Source organism: Pelodiscus sinensis, chromosome 3, assembly GCF_049634645.1.
Source record: "Pelodiscus sinensis isolate JC-2024 chromosome 3, ASM4963464v1, whole genome shotgun sequence".
In the NCBI taxonomy this organism is placed as follows: Eukaryota; Metazoa; Chordata; order Testudines; family Trionychidae; genus Pelodiscus; species Pelodiscus sinensis.
Genome location: NC_134713.1, coordinates 90,717,746 through 90,734,737, shown reverse-complemented (window position 1 = coordinate 90,734,737; position 16,992 = coordinate 90,717,746). Strand labels below are relative to the sequence as shown.

Here is a 16,992-nt window from a genome sequence, read left to right as displayed (position 1 = left end):
TTCCCGTGGTCATTGAATTCCCCATGGTACTTTTCATAGGAGAGTGACTGTTAACCATGGTACCCCACCCAGATTCCATTTGGACACAGTCTAGCTACCCAAATCACTCTTCCCATTTTAATTGCATATGTGGTGTTCTTTGTTGCTTTCTGCTATAAAATATACTGTTGCTGTGTGCTGCTGAACAGCTGCTTCTTTTTGGTACAGGATATGAGCTTTGGGTATAGTTAAAATTTGAGAAGAGCGGACTGAATTGTTGTTCAAATGTTAGTATCCTGGCTATCAAAAATGATTTCAGTGTTTGTTAAAAAATTGAAACAAGAGTGAACATGTCTATAGCTCTTCTCAAACCTGAAAAAATCATATGAGGGTTTTTGGGTGAACTTTTTTTTCCGACGGCCTTTATCTTTAGGGGTTGGGGCACTTAGTGGAGAAGTTGGAGCTCAGCACTTCAGAACTTCAGTATATCTGGAGAGGTTATGAGCTCTGGGAGGCAGAAAAGATGAGATTAGGGGATGAAGTACTCTTTGTGTTTTATCACTGGGCAGCATTGGCAAGGATTTGTTTGTGAAGGTTTCCAGTAGTGATGTGATTTGTTTGCTTGGAAGGACTAATTCCAAAGTTCCTTTCCGTTGATAAAACAAAGTGAAGCTGAACCTCTTAAGGTTTAGAACTTTATCCATCCTTGAATCCGCCAACTTGATCATCTGCCTTAGTGTTCCTGCAAGAGGTGGTTCCAAAGTACAATGCCAGTTCTTAGCCTGCCCACTCTCCCCTCTGAATTTTGGCCCTATATCCTGATCTGGACTGCATGACTCATTCTTGGTTCTGTAATTGGCTCATACTGGACCCCTGAACCTTGATCCCCTAAACTAGCCTTTGGGCTAGTTTCTAGTTTGCCTTTGGCATTTAATTGTCATTGCCTTTAATTTTGCTACGTGGCACTACGTGCATTTTCTATGAGGACTGCTGTCACGGTGTAGTGAATGAATGTGATTTACAGGTAGAGTGATGCACAGGTTTGCAGTGTACAATGTACTGATCCATTGTTATAAGTTAAATGCATCCAAGAATGAACTTTATAAAGGAATTTACACAAATTTATTTATAGCAGTTTTAACGAGGGTTGGCGAAATACTGAAAAAGCATAAATGTAGACATATATTCAAATTTAGAACACTTGGTATGCTCATATTCACAACTCTCTTAGCCCACTATTTGCATGCGTTCACATGAACAAGTTTTTGTTCACATAACATGTAGGGAGTATTTTATATGAATACTCATATATTCATATGCAAACAAAGGCACCTATTCACAGACAAGACTGTTCACTATTTATTGGACTAGATTCTTAGCTCAGGACCATGCATGTGTGGGTGACCTGGCTGAACTGAAATAATCTTTATGCTTTTCTAATTTCTGAGATGTCTGGGGAGCTAAATGGTCTCTAACGTAACTCAGAGCAGCCTCAGTTTACCTGGAAGCCCCAACAGATATTTCTAATAGTCAGAGATCACCAAGGTTGTGTTGGCCATCCCTACTTTCTCCCAGTCACACCTCCTGCACTTGTGTATAAGAGGAGGCATGGCATAGGAGTTGTTTAAGGTCTCTGTGTGCTAGGGTTACCAGGTAGGTTTAGATAAAATGCCAGACACACTTGATGGGGGGGCTGGCCGGGATGAGGAGCAGGGGCAGTGCGGCTGGCTGCAGGAGATGGGAGGGTTGGGGGTGGGGGGGCGGGGGCAGCGCGGCTGGCCGGGGGAGATGGGGGTTTGGGGGCGGGGGCAGCATGACTGGCCAGAGGATCTGCAGCGGGGGCGGGGGCAGCACGGCTGGCCAGGGGAGATCGGGAGGAGAAGAACCGGCCGCCAGAAAGAAGGGGTAGCTGGGAGGGGGTCGGGGGCAGTGGAGCTGGTCGGGAAGGCTCAGGGGGAGCGGGACTGACCCAGGCACATGCAGATCCCGGGGCACTGTCAGTCATGCGCATGGTCTGGAGAAGCGCGAGTGAGTCCATCTGCAGGGACAGGGCTTCTCCTCCTCCCCAAGGCATCAAACGCAGTGCTTCCAGAGCTGATTGCGCCCCGCCTCCCAGCCACTCCCCCCCAGCCCCCGCCAGGCTTCCGTCCGGCACCCAGCCAGAAATCCAGGAAATACCGGACATTACACATTTCCGGTATTTTCTGGATTTTTTTTTACCAGACAGAGGGCCCAAAAACTGGACTGTCTGGTAGAATATCGGACACCTGGCAGTGCTGTCCAAAGATTCCCCAGCCTGGGACAATATTCATAAGGCCAGCTCGACCTGCTCTTTGTGTTCAATGTATACTTTAACCTGCTGGGGCAGAGCAAAACAGCCAGTGCACAATCCAAGATGCGACCCATTAGTTATATATAACTCCTCAATGGGCAGGGGGAGATAATAACAAAAAAATCCCCATAGCTGTGGCCAAAGTATAAAATGCTTTTTGTTTCTGTTGTCACCAAAAAGTGACTGGATGACAAAACATAGTGAATACCGGTGTCAGTGGCATAAGTTCTGTGGCAAATAAAGGAAAATAACAAGTTAGATGTCCTCCATTCAGCAGGATGTGATGAACTACATCCTAGAATACTTAACAAACTGGCTGAAGAGATCGCTGAGCCATTAGTGATTATCTTTGACAACTCATGGAGGAAGTGAGAGATCTATGAGGACTGGAAAAGGGCAAATGTAGTATATAGCTATAAAAAGTAGAATAAGGACAACCCAGAGAGTTATAAGCCAATCAGCTTAACTTTCATACTCAGAAAGATAATGAAGTAAATATTGAAACAATTAATTAGTAAGCACAGTGAGGAAAATAAGGTGATAAGTCACTATCTACATGGATTTGTCAAGAACAAATCATGTAGAACTAACTTAATATCTTTTTTGACAAGGTAACATGCTTTGTGGGAAGGGGGAAGCAGAAAATGTGATATATCTTCACTTGATAGTCTCCCACATGACCTTCTCGTGAAAAAACTTGAGAAATACAGTTTTGAACTGCTGGTGGTGCACAATTATTTAGAAAAGCATACTTAGTAATTATAAATGCACTTCCACCATGAATGTGAACCATAATGAGTGGGGTGCCACAGGAATCTGTTCTGTGTCTGGTTCTGTTCAATATCTTTGTAAATTATTTAGATAAAGAATATGTATATAGAGTTTATGGGTGATACCAAGCTGGCAGTAATTAAAAGCCCTTTGTAGGATAGGTTTAGAATTCTTGACAAACTGGAGACATGATCTGAAGTAAATAGGATGAAATTCAATAAGGACAAATGCAAAGAACTTCATGTAGGAAAGAATAATTAGTTGCACACATGCAAAATGAGAAATGACTACCTAGGAAGGAATCTGCAGAAAAGGGTCTGGGGTTATAGTGATCACAAAAAAAAAATATGTTAAGGGTGTAAAACGTTGATTTAAAGATGTGTGTGATAAATTGTGCTTCTTAACCACTGAGGACAACATGTAATAGCCTTAAACTGAAGCAAAAATGTTTTAGATTAGACATTAGCAAAAAATTCTTAATTGGAAGGGGGATTAATAACTAGAAGAAATTACTTAGTGGGATTGTGGAATCTCCATCATTGGAAGATTTTAATAATAGGTTACTCAGACACCTGTCAGGTATGGTCTAGCTATTACTTAAGACATTTCTTCACTTCAGAATTAAATCAACCTAACTTACATCATCATACAGTTGCTGAAGTAATTACATTGCTTGTGCGTGTCTACATTTGCTCTTGGTGTCAGTCCTCACCAGGAGCGTTTGTATCAATAGTACTGTCTGTGTGTGGGGGTTGGGGAAGAAGCGGGGGTTGTGGGATGGTTCTTGAAAGCCAATAACAGTCGACATAAGCAATGCACTGATACTGCATCAACCTAACTATATCAACCTTGACTCTGCACCATGTGACTTCAGTGATTCGTGGTAGTCTAGGAATAGTGAACCATTTGCAAACACTCTACTACTTGAAAATTGGGCTGCTAGACAATTTTGTTAATACCTGTGACTAATACATTCATACACATAAGGATAGGTTTGCAAACAAATTCTGAACAGAAAAGAGGACTAAACTCATCTGATAATTGATTAATAACAAATTATATCACCAGCTCTAGCATTAAACTTTTTTGTAACACATTTTTATTGAAAGTAGGGAAGCCTAATTTCCTGATAATTGGGAATTGCCTGTTTTTGATTCCTTCTTTGGCCTTAAGCATGAATCACATAAGCTCCCCAGGTGAAATCCCCATTGACGTTAATGGCAGAACTTCATTGACTTCAATAGAGCCAGGATTTCAACCCCTTCTCAGTTTACCCCTTCTGTATAATATGGATTATGATACGTTTGTTAAACCTGCCTCATAAGGATGTTGTAGGGATTTGTTGTTTGATGTTTGAATATTGAAAATGCAATTAACAATGACTGCTGTTTTACTTTGCCATTTCTGTTGTGTTATTTAAGAATTATTTCCCTTGTTTGTGATATTACAGAAATTAGAAGAAGCAGACCAAATAATTCTATGTGACTTGGTATGTGTTGGAAAATGGGACTGAATTAGATTCATGGCTAGTGATATGTTTAATGTATCTCTCTCTCTCTCTCTTTTTTTTTTTTTTTTTTTTTTTTGTAGCTGTCATTGAAAAGAAGAGGGAGCAAAGACTTGCAAAAATCAGAAAAAAAGTCACAGCAGACACCCACTGAGGTATGTTGAAATAACAGCCGTGGAGCTATGGCAATTTCCATGAACTGAGGATCTGGCCCTTCGGTTTTGTTACTAGTTTTGATGTTTAATCTACGTCATACTGCTATATGGTATATAGGGGCCTTGGGCCTTGTCTCTCAGCTTGACAACAAGCCCAGTCCCTTACTAAGGAGAGTACAAGTAGACATGTACACTGACTGCAGTAGGGCTCTGCATGGGGTCAGCTCCAGCTTGTAGGATCCAGGTGAAAGGCAAAACTCCCATTACAGTCAACAAGAGTTGTATCTGAATCAAGACTCGAGGACTTGGTCCTTTGGGTGCTGACTTTGAGAGTCTTTTATGGGTATGTTGCCTTATTTGACTGACTTTCAATTTTGTTTTTGTAGCCTTTTGGTTACCAAAGCTTAAAAAGTGTCATCTCACTCTTTCTTCTCTTTCCATACATCATGAGCCAATAAAAATCTCATTCTTTCATGAAAGGCTGCTGAAAATGTAGGCTTTCTCATAACGGTGCAGACTTTCATAGCAAAGAAAGAAGGCTTTTTTGGTCTTCAGATATAGAAAAATAGTTGCTGTAGTCATATTTTAACTTCAGAAGTTAGGTTGCTTTTATTGTTAACCTTTTAATTTCAAGCTGTGTTTCATTTCAAGTAGTGCTTTCTTTGTTGATGTAAAAAAATGTTTTTTTTAAAGGAGGACAATGAAGATCTGAAATGTCAGTTGCAGTTTGTTAAAGAAGAAGCTGCCCTTATGAGGAAAAAAATGGCGAAAATTGATAAGGAGAAAGACAGATTTGAACATGAGCTTCAAAAATATAGATCATTTTATGGGGATCTAGACAGTCCCTTACCAAAAGGTGAAGCTGGAGGACCACCTACCACAAGAGAAGCAGAGCTCAAGCTTAGACTGAGACTTGTAGAGGAAGAAGCCAATATCCTTGGAAGGAAAATAGTTGAACTGGAAGTAGAAAATAGGGGACTGAAAGCAGAGCTTGATGATTTAAGAGGAGATGATTTCTCAGGAACAGCAAACCCCCTCCTGGGGGAACAGAATGAATCTCTCTCAGAGTTACGGCAGCATTTGCAGCTAGTAGAAGATGAGACAGAATTGCTGAGGAGAAACTTGGCTGACCTGGAGGAACAAAACAAGCGCATCACAACAGAGCTAAATAAATACAAATACAAGTCTGGCACCCATGAGAGCTCGAGGCACCATGATAGTGCCAAGACAGAAGCACTGCAAGAAGAGCTAAAAGCTGCCCGAATGCAAATCAATGAACTCAGTGGAAAAGTCATGCAACTTCAGTATGAAAACAGAGTGTTAATGTCCAACATGCAGCGGTATGATTTGGCCTCTCACCTTGGGATCCGGGGCAGCCCCAGAGACAGTGATGCTGAAAGTGATGCAGGGAAAAAAGAAAGTGATGATGATTCTCGCCCTCCCCACCGCAAAAGGGAAGGTCCCATTGGAGGGGAAAGTGACTCTGAGGAGGTACGCAACATCCGGTGCCTGACTCCCACTCGGTCTTTTTATCCTACACCAGCTGGATGGCAGAAGAACTTCACAGATCGACAGCAGATGAAGGACATCCGCTCCGAAGCTGAGCGATTGGGCAAGACAATAGATCGCCTGATTTCTGATACGAGTACCATCATAACGGAGGCAAGAATTTATGTGGCCAATGGGGATCTGTTTGGACTGATGGATGAAGAAGATGATGGTAGTAGGATTCGTGAGCATGAGCTTCTTTATCGAATCAATGCGCAAATGAAGGCATTTAGGAAAGAACTCCAGACTTTCATCGACAGACTAGAAGTTCCAAAATCATCAGATGACCGAAATGCAGATGAACCTTTGTCAGTGAGTCAGGTAGTTTTTTACTTATTACAGCCTAGAGGTAAAAAGACACTGCCAAATAGTTTAAGCCTCTAATTTGATCTACAAAGCATTGCAGTTATTATCTGGTGAGTAAAATCTGTGGTCTAAATAGCTATGATTTAATTTTACATTGCCCAGTCCATCACATGGTCCCCTAATGACGTCAATGAGGCTACTCATATGAGTAATGACTACTCAAGTAAGGAAGGGGTTTGTAGAACTGGGCACCTGAACATTAAAAAATAAACAAACAAAATTCTGTAGCTACTATTATTGTGGTAGATGGAACATTCTGGGTTAGGGGCAGTGTTTGTCAGCACTATACTGATATCACCAATAGTGGTAGTGCACTAATGGAGTGCAATATAAGTGTTATCTAGGTGATGACCAGTGCTTCCTGTAAACTGTGTATTTGTGCAGCCACTCAGGAGAAATTCAAATGCTGCCCAGCTGATTATCAGAGTGCCAACAGCCAGGTATTGTGTTTCTACGGTGGTGCACATTCACACATGCCTCGATACACACAGCAATTATTTCACACATGGATGGAATAAAATCTGCACCTGGATGGAAAAGATGAGCAGGAACATTGGTGATGACCAAAAACAAACTGTAGAATAGAATATAGCACTAGCTTTAGCTGATTAAGTGGCAAACGAAACATGGCTCACTGCATCTAGAGTGACTCGAACTTATGCCGTAGTGCAAGAAAAAGAATAAAAAAAGAAACAGGAAACAACAAAACTTCTCCATATTATGTGCAATTTTTGCCATGCTGAATTCAGGGAGATAATTCATGCCTGACCCCTGTGACTATCATCTCATGCCTTGAAGAATAAGGTTTAACTACTCTTATCTTAACATGAACAACTACAAATATTGCTATTGGTTCTAAAATTCTCCAGATTTCATAAAAAGTCTCTTATTAATTTTTACAGTATTTGTAGCCTTACAGTCAGAATTGTAGTCATGTGAAGCTAAAAGCTGTGATTTCTTATTTGTATGCTGGGTAATTCGAGTGTTTGTTCCCTTGTATCACAAAGTGGCAGACACAATTATTTACTGTTCTATAAGTGCGCTGCATAAAATCAAAGTGATTGCATCTTTTTATAGAAGGAAAGGACATTATATCATATTCTCATCCAGACTATGGCTTGATCTGGCATTTATAATCATAGAATCATAAAAATGTAGGGCTGGAAGGACTTCAAAAAGTTATGTCCAACTCCTTGCGCTAAGGCAGGACCAAGTAAACCTAGACCATGGCTGACAGCTATTTGTCCAATCTGTTCCTAAAAAATCTAATGATGGGGATTCCACAACCTCCCTTGAAATTTGTGTCCCGATATCAACCCTAAATCTCCATTGTTGCAGATTAAACCCATTACTACTTGTTCAATAGACATGGAGATTATCACAGTCTTCTTTATAACAGCCCTTAGCATAATTAAAGTAGGCTATTAGGTCCCCACCTTTGTCCCTCCCCATATTCTTTTCTCAGGACTAAGCATGCCCAGTTTTTTACATCTTTCCTCATAGATCAGTTTCTAAACTTTTTACTGTTTATGTTGCTCTCCTCTAGACACTCTCCAGTTTGTCTACAACTTTCCTAAAGTGTGGCACCAAGAACTGGCCAGTCCTCCAGTTGAGGCCTCACCAGTGCCAAATAGAGTAGGACAATTACTTCCCATGTCTTACTCCTGTTAATATATCCAAGAATGATATTAGCCTTACTCACAGCTGCATCACACTATTGACTCATCTTCATTTTGTGATCCACTATAGCCCGCAGATCCTTTTCAATGGTTCTGCCACTAGCCAATTGCTCTGCACATGTAGAACTCCGATTAACTTAAAAGGAGACCTGTGCATGGAGCATGTGAAGGATGGCACTTGTACTTTGGAAGAGTAATTGATAACTTAATATTTTCTAAAACAGAAAAACCAAATACAGTATTTAACTCAGCAATTTGGGGATGTGTCCTTGCCGGCATTCTGTATGCAGACCTCCCATTGAAGCAAATGAGAGATCAGCACATACAGGATTAAGTCCTGTTTCACTGATTATTCTGTTGAAATGTTGAGCTTTCTTTTTTATTAATTATCTGTTCTCTGTGTCTTTGTATTTACTTTCCCAGATGTTCCAGCCTATCATTTTACTTATTCTCATCCTTGTGTTATTTTCATCCCTTTCTTACACAACAATATTTAAACTTGTCTTCCTTTTTACGCTATTTTTTGTACTGTAAACCTTTAATCATTTAATGTTCATTGTAGTATTATTTTCAGTTTGTTCATTTTGTCCACCCTCCAAGATAAGAAGTGCAAGAGATATAGTTTCTGTAGTAGCCACTGCTGTAAAAACACTGAAGACTACTTGTTTGGAAAAAAAAAAAAAAAAGAACAAAACAAAGTGAAACAAAAACAAAAAGCAAACAAAACCTAAAAAAGCCACCCAGTTGAATAAGAATTTCGCTCCCCAAGGTATTCCAGGTAAGCTAACAGAAAATAGGTTTTTTAAATTTTGTATTAAGAAAATTGTTTTATACTTTTTATAATAAAAATATTCTTGAGAAAATTAAATCAATGTAGCTAGCATGTATTAATTTTGTACTGATTAGAATTGATAGCTGTATTTTGTTTTCTTTATTTCAAAATATTTGTATTGCAGTCCCAAGTGAACAGTAAAATCAATTCCAGTGTTTGTTACAATTGTTTTTCATTGCTTTTGTACAAATTGTGTGATGGTGGACTCATTTGATAATGGTGTTTGACACTCAAATCCAAATGATAATAACAAGAGCTTTGCATTTAGTCTTCCTCACACGTATTGTATTCTCCTGAGCGGGGATGAATATCCAGAGTTTCCTTTGACATTGCTGAAAGTTGTGGATGCTTAGCAGTTTTAAGGTTCAGGCTTATGGAGGGAATTTTATGTGCTATCCTGTTTGAGCTCCTTGTTATTTCTGTTGAATGGTGATTTGAGAGAGGAGGTGTCAAAATTAGAATGGTACAATTTGGTGTGAAAAACTTAGGTTGAGAGGTGACATAGGAATAGAAAAACTGTGCAACGTTCACCTGGTCTGTCCCACAGGCCTATTATTGATCAGCACACTAGCTTTATCCAGTGGCCAATGCCAGGTGCCCCAGAGAGAATTAACACAACAGGTAACTATCAAGTGATGTGTCCCCTGTAGCCCATTCCTAACTTCTGACAAACAAGCTAGAGACACTATTCCTGCTCATCCTAGCTAATAACCATTGATGGACCTATCCTCCCTGAATTTATCTTGCTCTTTTTTAACCCTGTTGAAGTCCTGACCTTCATAACATCGTCTGGCCAGGAGTTCCACAGGTTGACTGTGCGTTATGTGAAGAAATACTTCCTTTTGTTTGTTTTAAACCTGCTGTCAGTTGATTTCATTGAATAATCCCTAGTTCTTGTGATGTGGGAGCAAGTAAATAACTTTTCCTTATTTACTTTCTTCACAGCGGCCATGATTTTATAGATCTCTATCATATTCCCCCTTACTCTTCTCTTTTCTAAGCTAAAAAGTCCCATTCTTATTAATCTCTCCTTATATCAAGTTGTTTTAACCCCCTAATCATTTTTGTTGCCGTTTTCTGTACTTTTTCCAATACCAAGATAACTTTTTTGAAATGAGGCGACCACATTTGCATGCAGTATTCAAGATGTGGGCGTACCATGGATTTATATAGACTGGGAGTCAATAAAATATTCTCTGTCTTATTTTCTATCCCTTTTTTAATCGTTCTTAAACATTCTGTTTGCTTTTTTGACTGCTGCTGCACATTCAGTGGATGTTTTCAGAGAACTATCCATGTTGTCTTCCAAGATCTCTCTCTTGAGTGGCAACAGCTAATTTAGTCCCATCGTTTTGCACATGTAGTTGGAATTGTTTTCCAATGTGCATTACTTTGCATTTGTCAACAATAAAATTCATCTGCATTGTGTTGCCCATTCACTTAGTTTTGTGAGATCCTTTTGAAGCTTTTCACGGTCTGCTTTGGATTTAAGTCTTGAGCAGTTTAGTATCATCTGCAAATTTTGCCCCTCATTGTTTTCCACATTCTCCAAATCATTTATGAATATGTTCAATAGGACTGGTCCCAGTACAGAGCTCTGCGGGATGCCTCTAGTTTCTTCTCTCCATTCTGAAAAGTGACCATTTATTCATATCCTTTGTTTTTTATCTTTTAACCAATTATCAGTCCATGAGAAGACCTTCCCTCATGACAACTTACTTTACTCAAGAGCCTTTGGTGAGGAGCTTTGTCAAAGGTTTTCTTGAAATCTAGGTATACTATACCCACTGTATCCCCCTTGTTGAACCCCTCAAAGAACTCTAGTAGATTAGTAAGGCATGATTTCCTTTTACAGAAACCATGTTGATGTTCCCCCAACAAATTATGTTCATCTATGTGTCTGACAAGTAGGTTTTTTATTATAGTTTCAACCAGTTTGTCTGGTACTGAAGTTAGACTAACCCCATGCACTTCTGATTTTCAAGAATGCTCATCACAGCTAAGTATAGCTAGGAATGAAAACATACATCCTGAAAAAAAAGCCTCCGCTAGTATAAAGTGCATCAGCCTTTCTGCTTAACAACATAGGTTGCCATGGCCTGTCACAGCAGTGCTCTGTTCTCTGCACATGTTCCCAAATTAATAAAATCCAGGTCAGTGCCTTTGTCCTAGTATTCAGAAACTTCCAGGGGATTGGCCCCCGCTGATTGAAAGCATGCCTTTGAGGGTTAGAAACTCAACTTTTATAGGCGCTTGAACCTCAGTATTGGAATTCATTCTACAGGAGCTAAGAAAGTAGTAACTTCACTGAATTAAAAAAAAGACCTCATTTCTTTGATTGAGCTTTCTCTCAAAAAGCTCTTCTCACATATCATAAAACAAAATCAAAAATCAAAATCCTCCCAACTATAATTTTGTTAAGAAATGTACTGCTATCTTTAGTGAAGAAAACAAAAGATACTGCCTTTGCTATTTTAAATTATTGAAAGGTGCGCACATGCTATGGTAATGAGCAACACATAAGGACACAGATGGGTGAGTAGACTCAGGTTCTCAGAACCTGAGAGGACTTGCCAGAGTAGTGCTAGAAAAAGTGATCTTAAACTGTCTTTGTGTTGCTCAGATTCTGGGAAAGGATGGTCCCTGGAGTAAATCAGGGGACCCTGAAGGCTTCCCTAATTTATGTCCAGTTGCCCAAGGGATCATTCCATCTATCAGAGACTAGCAGGGTTAGGATTGCTATGGATACATCATTTCCCCCCAAAAGGAATGCACATAATCCTCAAAGGGACATGCACTTATTGCTTGGTGACTTTTCTTATTCACAGAAAGGTCACTGAAGAAGAAAGCCCTTGCTTTTTCCTCATTCCCTGCCTCTAATCATTGAGATTTCTCACCACTAAGTGCCTTTTTCCAGAGTGTTGTACTAGAACAATTAAAAAATATCTCCAAGCTAAAGCTAGTCATATGAGAATTTTAGCACAAAAGGGATTTTTGTTGATTTTTAAATCTCTCTTGAGGGAAAGATCAGTTTGTCATTTTTAAATGTTAATGATTCAATCAATAGAAGAGGAAAATTCAAATCTGAGCCTGGAATGCTGGACATGTGGACTTTAACACATATGCTTCTGTATCTTTTATTTAATAAAAGTATCTGATAAGGGCCTTATTCTCAATTCCGTCACCCAAATTTAAATCCAGAGTGATTCTTTTGAAGTCAGTGGAGCCACTCAGATTTCTATGGTGTGAAATCTGGGTTAACTCTCAATTATCTTGATTAGTGTATATTTATGTTCCTGTAAAGTTATATTCTGGTGCAATATGTTTATTAATTTATAGTGGTCCAGCATTCTTTCTGTAAACAATATGACTGAATTTCTTCAGGGGTTGTAAGCTTTACAAAAATTAATTTTTAGTATCCCTATTACAGCAAATCATTCACATAGAACAGCTTTAATTCATCTGTTGAAGGTATTTGCAGTGATTTGCTTCTGTCTTGGAGTTCAGCAGCAGTGATAGGTCCAATAATACTATGAAATTGTGATATCTGAATCAAGAGGTGGGAATACCCTTGTATAGGACAGAGAATTTGTAACCTCTTCAGTTTATCAAGGTACCTTCTCTTGTCTGACAAGATCACACCCGCTTTTTCTGAACTGAGTTTAACTCTTTCAGTGCTCTAAGTTAGGCATTGAGAAAGTGGACCAAAGTCCATGTTCCATGAACTTCAGCAGAGCTCAGCTGATTTACATCAGCTGAGTAGAGCTAAATATCATCTATGTAGCATATAGTCCTGCAAACCAAATCATCTCACAATCTTCGTAGAGGCCTTGTATCTGTGTTGAACAAGAGGATTCACAGAGTGGAACTCTGTAGGCCATGCCCTTGTCTACAGTAGTAATTTACATTGGTATGACTACATCTCTCGAGGGTTGTGCAGGGAAGAGGTGAGTGAAAAATCCACACTGCTGAGAGACGTAGCTATACAGTACAGTCTCATTATAATGAACCTGTTGGAATTGAAGCCATTTGCTGCCGTGGGCTATAGCAAAACAGCCCTGCTCCTGTCGGGGAAGGGAGGGAGGATAGCTAACAGCTCCTCCAGCCAGTGGCAGATTAAGAATTTTGTTGGGCCCTCAGCCAGAGCAAGCAGGGGTCTCCTCACTGCCCATTCTGCTTTCAGTCCTGCCTCTGTTCCCTCCCTGATGGCTGTGGTCCCAGGCACAGTTCCACCCACCTCCGTTCTGCCCCTTTCCACACCACCCTGTTTCACACATGGACAGCCTTGTTCTGCCCCTGCACACTGTTGCCCCACAGCCTTGCTCCATTCTCCCCTTCCTCCCCCCACCCCACTGCAGCCCCAGGACTAGAGCTCTGCCGTCCTGCTATGGCCCAGCATCGCTCCCCAAGGCCTGAGGCTACTGCAGGGAGCTACAGTTCCTCCAGACCTGGGGCTATACGCACAGTTTGATCCATTGTATTGTGAGTGCATGTGCAGGCACATACAGACTCAGAAGCCAGTCCCCTCCACTTACGGGTGTTCTCCAATTTACAGGCATGCTTGGTCTGCTGGTGCTCAGGGGGACAGGACAACATAAGGGAGAGCCTCAACTGCTGCTGGCAATCTCTCTGGCACAGGCTGCTGCAGCAATGCTGCCCAGGGAATGTTACATGCTGGGCTTCTGCTGCCCTCCAACCATTCCCATATCCCTTTCTCTTTCCCATTCCCTTTCCTGTCTTCTTCCGGTCTCCTCACCCCACCTCCCTTGCTCTGCCCCCAGGAAATAGGCAAGCACTAGGACCCAGGAGTCCATGTCCAGCTGCCGAGGCAGGACCCAGAGCACAGGAGGAAAGCTGCTCCACCCTCTTTGCTCCTCATGATCCGAAACATGCTGGGGGGGGGGGGGGGGGGGGAAATGCTGGATGTTAATGACAAAACCTCTCCACCCCCAGAGTGAACAGAGCTGGGGGAGCAGGGTTGGGACCTGGAGGTGCTCATTTTTCTGGGGCCCCTGGACACGGGCCCCCATTGGCCCAATGGCTGATCTGCCACTGCCTCCAGCTCTGCTGTAGCTGTAGCTGCAGTGGTGGTGAAGGAGGAACCGGGTTAATTTTAGCTGAAGGTTTGTTATTATAAAGGGAATTATAGCAAAGGTGCATTCCGCATTCCTCACCCCCAGTGTAGACAGTGTTAAGTCAACAGCAGAATTCTTTCATCAACCACATCCCAGAAAGATGGGTTACTGGTGCTGATGGCAGAATCTCTCCTGTGTAGACAATGCCTATGCCAACAGCAGCACTGCAGGGGCACAGCTGTACTGCTGTAGTATTTTAAGTACATATGTATCCTAAGGAAATGCTCTTCATTGCTCACTAAATTCCAGACTGGTGTAGATTGAGTTAGGTCTGGCTGAATTAAAATAGACATTTTGTTCAAATGAGACAAAAAAAATAGGCATGGAAGGGAACCTGTTTTATGAAAGTAAGAATTAATATTGGTTAACAGGATTGTATAACTTTTATGCTTAGATTTAGATGTTATTAAAATGTGGTTTTCATGGTTAACATCATCATCATCCTCTACCTTTATGTACTAAATTTCACCTCAAAGGACACCCATTCACTTTAAAAGTTTACATAGGAATCACTTTGTCAGTGGTTGAAAGTGCAGCTTACGAAAGTTACATTTTTAAACATAACTGCATTCAAAAACAAAACAATGCAAAGCTTCAGCGCCCAGAAGTCCATTCAGTCCTACTTCTTGTTCAGCCAATTACTAAGCCAGACAAGTTTAGTTACATTTACAGGAGATAATGCCACCAGCCTTTTCTTTATATTGTCACCTGATGGGAACGGGTGTTCACATGGCACTGTTGTAGCCGGCATTGTAAGGCATTTATATGCCAGATATACAAATATTCTAATGCCCTTTCCTACTTCCACCATTCTAGAGGGCCTGCTTCCATGCTGATGGTGGAGTCTGCTAAATAACAACCCAAAGCAGTGCACAGTGACACACATTCATTTTCATCATTTGAGTCAGATACCACTAAGAGAAGGGGAATTTTCTTTTTTGATGGTGTAAGTTCTGTAGTTTCTGCAGAGTGTAGCTCTTTTACTTTTAGGACTTCTGACAGCATGTCCCACAATTCATCCCTCTCAATGTTTGGAAGGCACTTCAGATACTTAAACCTTGGGTCAAGTACTATAGCTATCTTAAGAAATTTCACTTTGTTACCTTCTTTGGCTGAACAAGAAATAAGACTGAGTGGACTTATAAGCTCAAGCTTTATATATTTTTGGTTTTGAATGCAGTTATGTTAAAAAAATTTACATTTTTGAAACTGCAAGTGCACGATAAAGAGATTGCACTACAGTACTCTTATTAGATGAACTGAAAAATACTATTTTTAGTCTTTTTACAGTGAAAATATTTGTAATAAAAATAGTAGTGTAACATTAGCTCTGTACACTTTGTATTCTGTGTTGTAATTGAAATCAATATATTTGAAAGCAGAGAAAAATCCAAAAAGATTTATAATTTTAAATTCATATTCTGTAATTGTTTAAAAGCAAAATTAAAACTATAATGAATTGCAATTACTTTTTTATCTTGTGATTATTTTTTAATCATTTGGCATCACTGAAGATACTGTCAAATGTTCAACAGTATGGTAGCACTGTAAAAAAAAAATGAACATTTTAGCTCATTCTCTGGCCTTCGCAGATTTCCCACAAGGGCAGACTCTGAATGTATTTTTTCTTTGAATACAACCAGAGAAATTGAGTCAAGTCTGTTTCCTTTTAACATCCAGATGTACATTCTTTTAAATAGTAAATGCCTCTAAACTATTTTCTAAATTGTAACTGCAAAGTAACTTGCACCTATGAAAATAAATGGTAGTTTGAAAGATCTTGTTCAGGAACAAAGATATTTATTTAATCTGAAAATATGTGTGTCTGCAGTTCCATATTACAGATATAATAAGACATGGGTTTGCTGACATTTGTCGCAAATGCTTTAGAATAAGAACTGGAAGAGAGCAGGTGCCCATATGAAACAGAAATATACCCAGCAGTTGGAGTATAGAAAACTGTCAAAACAATATCTGTCTAAATATGCATTATAAAAAAAGATGAACTGCACATGAACTTGAAGGATTGTTTACATAAACAAGTAGAGCTTTTGAGTATAACAAGCCATTTCTTCTAATCAGCCCAGAATAAGAGGGTCTATTATCACCTATCATCTACTAACTTACATTTCGGACACTGTTATTTTCTTTTAGTGATGGGGAAACAATATGCAAGACCAGTTTCTGCCATAAGTTATGCAGTATTTATTGGCAAGCTATGCTGTAATTTAGGAGAGAAAACATGTTATAAATGTCTATCATAGATTTCCAATGTGACCTTGAGCAAGTTGCATGATGTAACCTTTCTGTGACTCTGTTCCCCCAACTGTAAATTGTGAATAATATTCCCCTCCCTTATAGAGGTGTCCGTAAAGTCATGGGGGTTGCACAGTTGCAATTGTATTTTCTACCAAACCCCTTTTGCGATTGGAATTTAGTTACCGAGTCTGCTGGTGTATGAAAAGTAATAGAATACAGGAATTTTTTTTTTGTAGCCATGTTGACTCTGGTAAATCTTTTAAGAGGAGTAAATCTTTATTCTCGTCACAAAGGGCTAGATCGTGCCCAGAATAGGGGGACCATGTGCAGTTGCATTGCCTCACTGAGAGTTTGAGGAGACACTTAACAGAAAAAAATTCTCTGAACTCTCCGACTTTAATGGGAACATGCCTGCTATTTCATTCTTTT

The 16,992-nt window shown here is 40.1% G+C and overlaps 1 protein-coding gene across 1 annotated transcript in view; it reads left to right on the top strand.

Annotated features, from left to right (window-relative positions):
• Window positions 1–7,753, top strand: part of MTCL3 (MTCL family member 3) — a 41,752-nt gene extending 33,999 nt beyond the window's left edge. Inside the window, exons 6-7 of the mRNA XM_075924129.1 lie at window positions 4,673–4,744; window positions 5,438–7,753. Of these exons, the coding sequence (XP_075780244.1) occupies window positions 4,673–4,744; window positions 5,438–6,676 (1,311 nt within the window). The 3' untranslated portion in view covers window positions 6,677–7,753. The remainder of the gene's footprint in view (window positions 1–4,672; window positions 4,745–5,437) is intronic.
• Window positions 7,754–16,992: the final 9,239 nt, after the last annotated feature.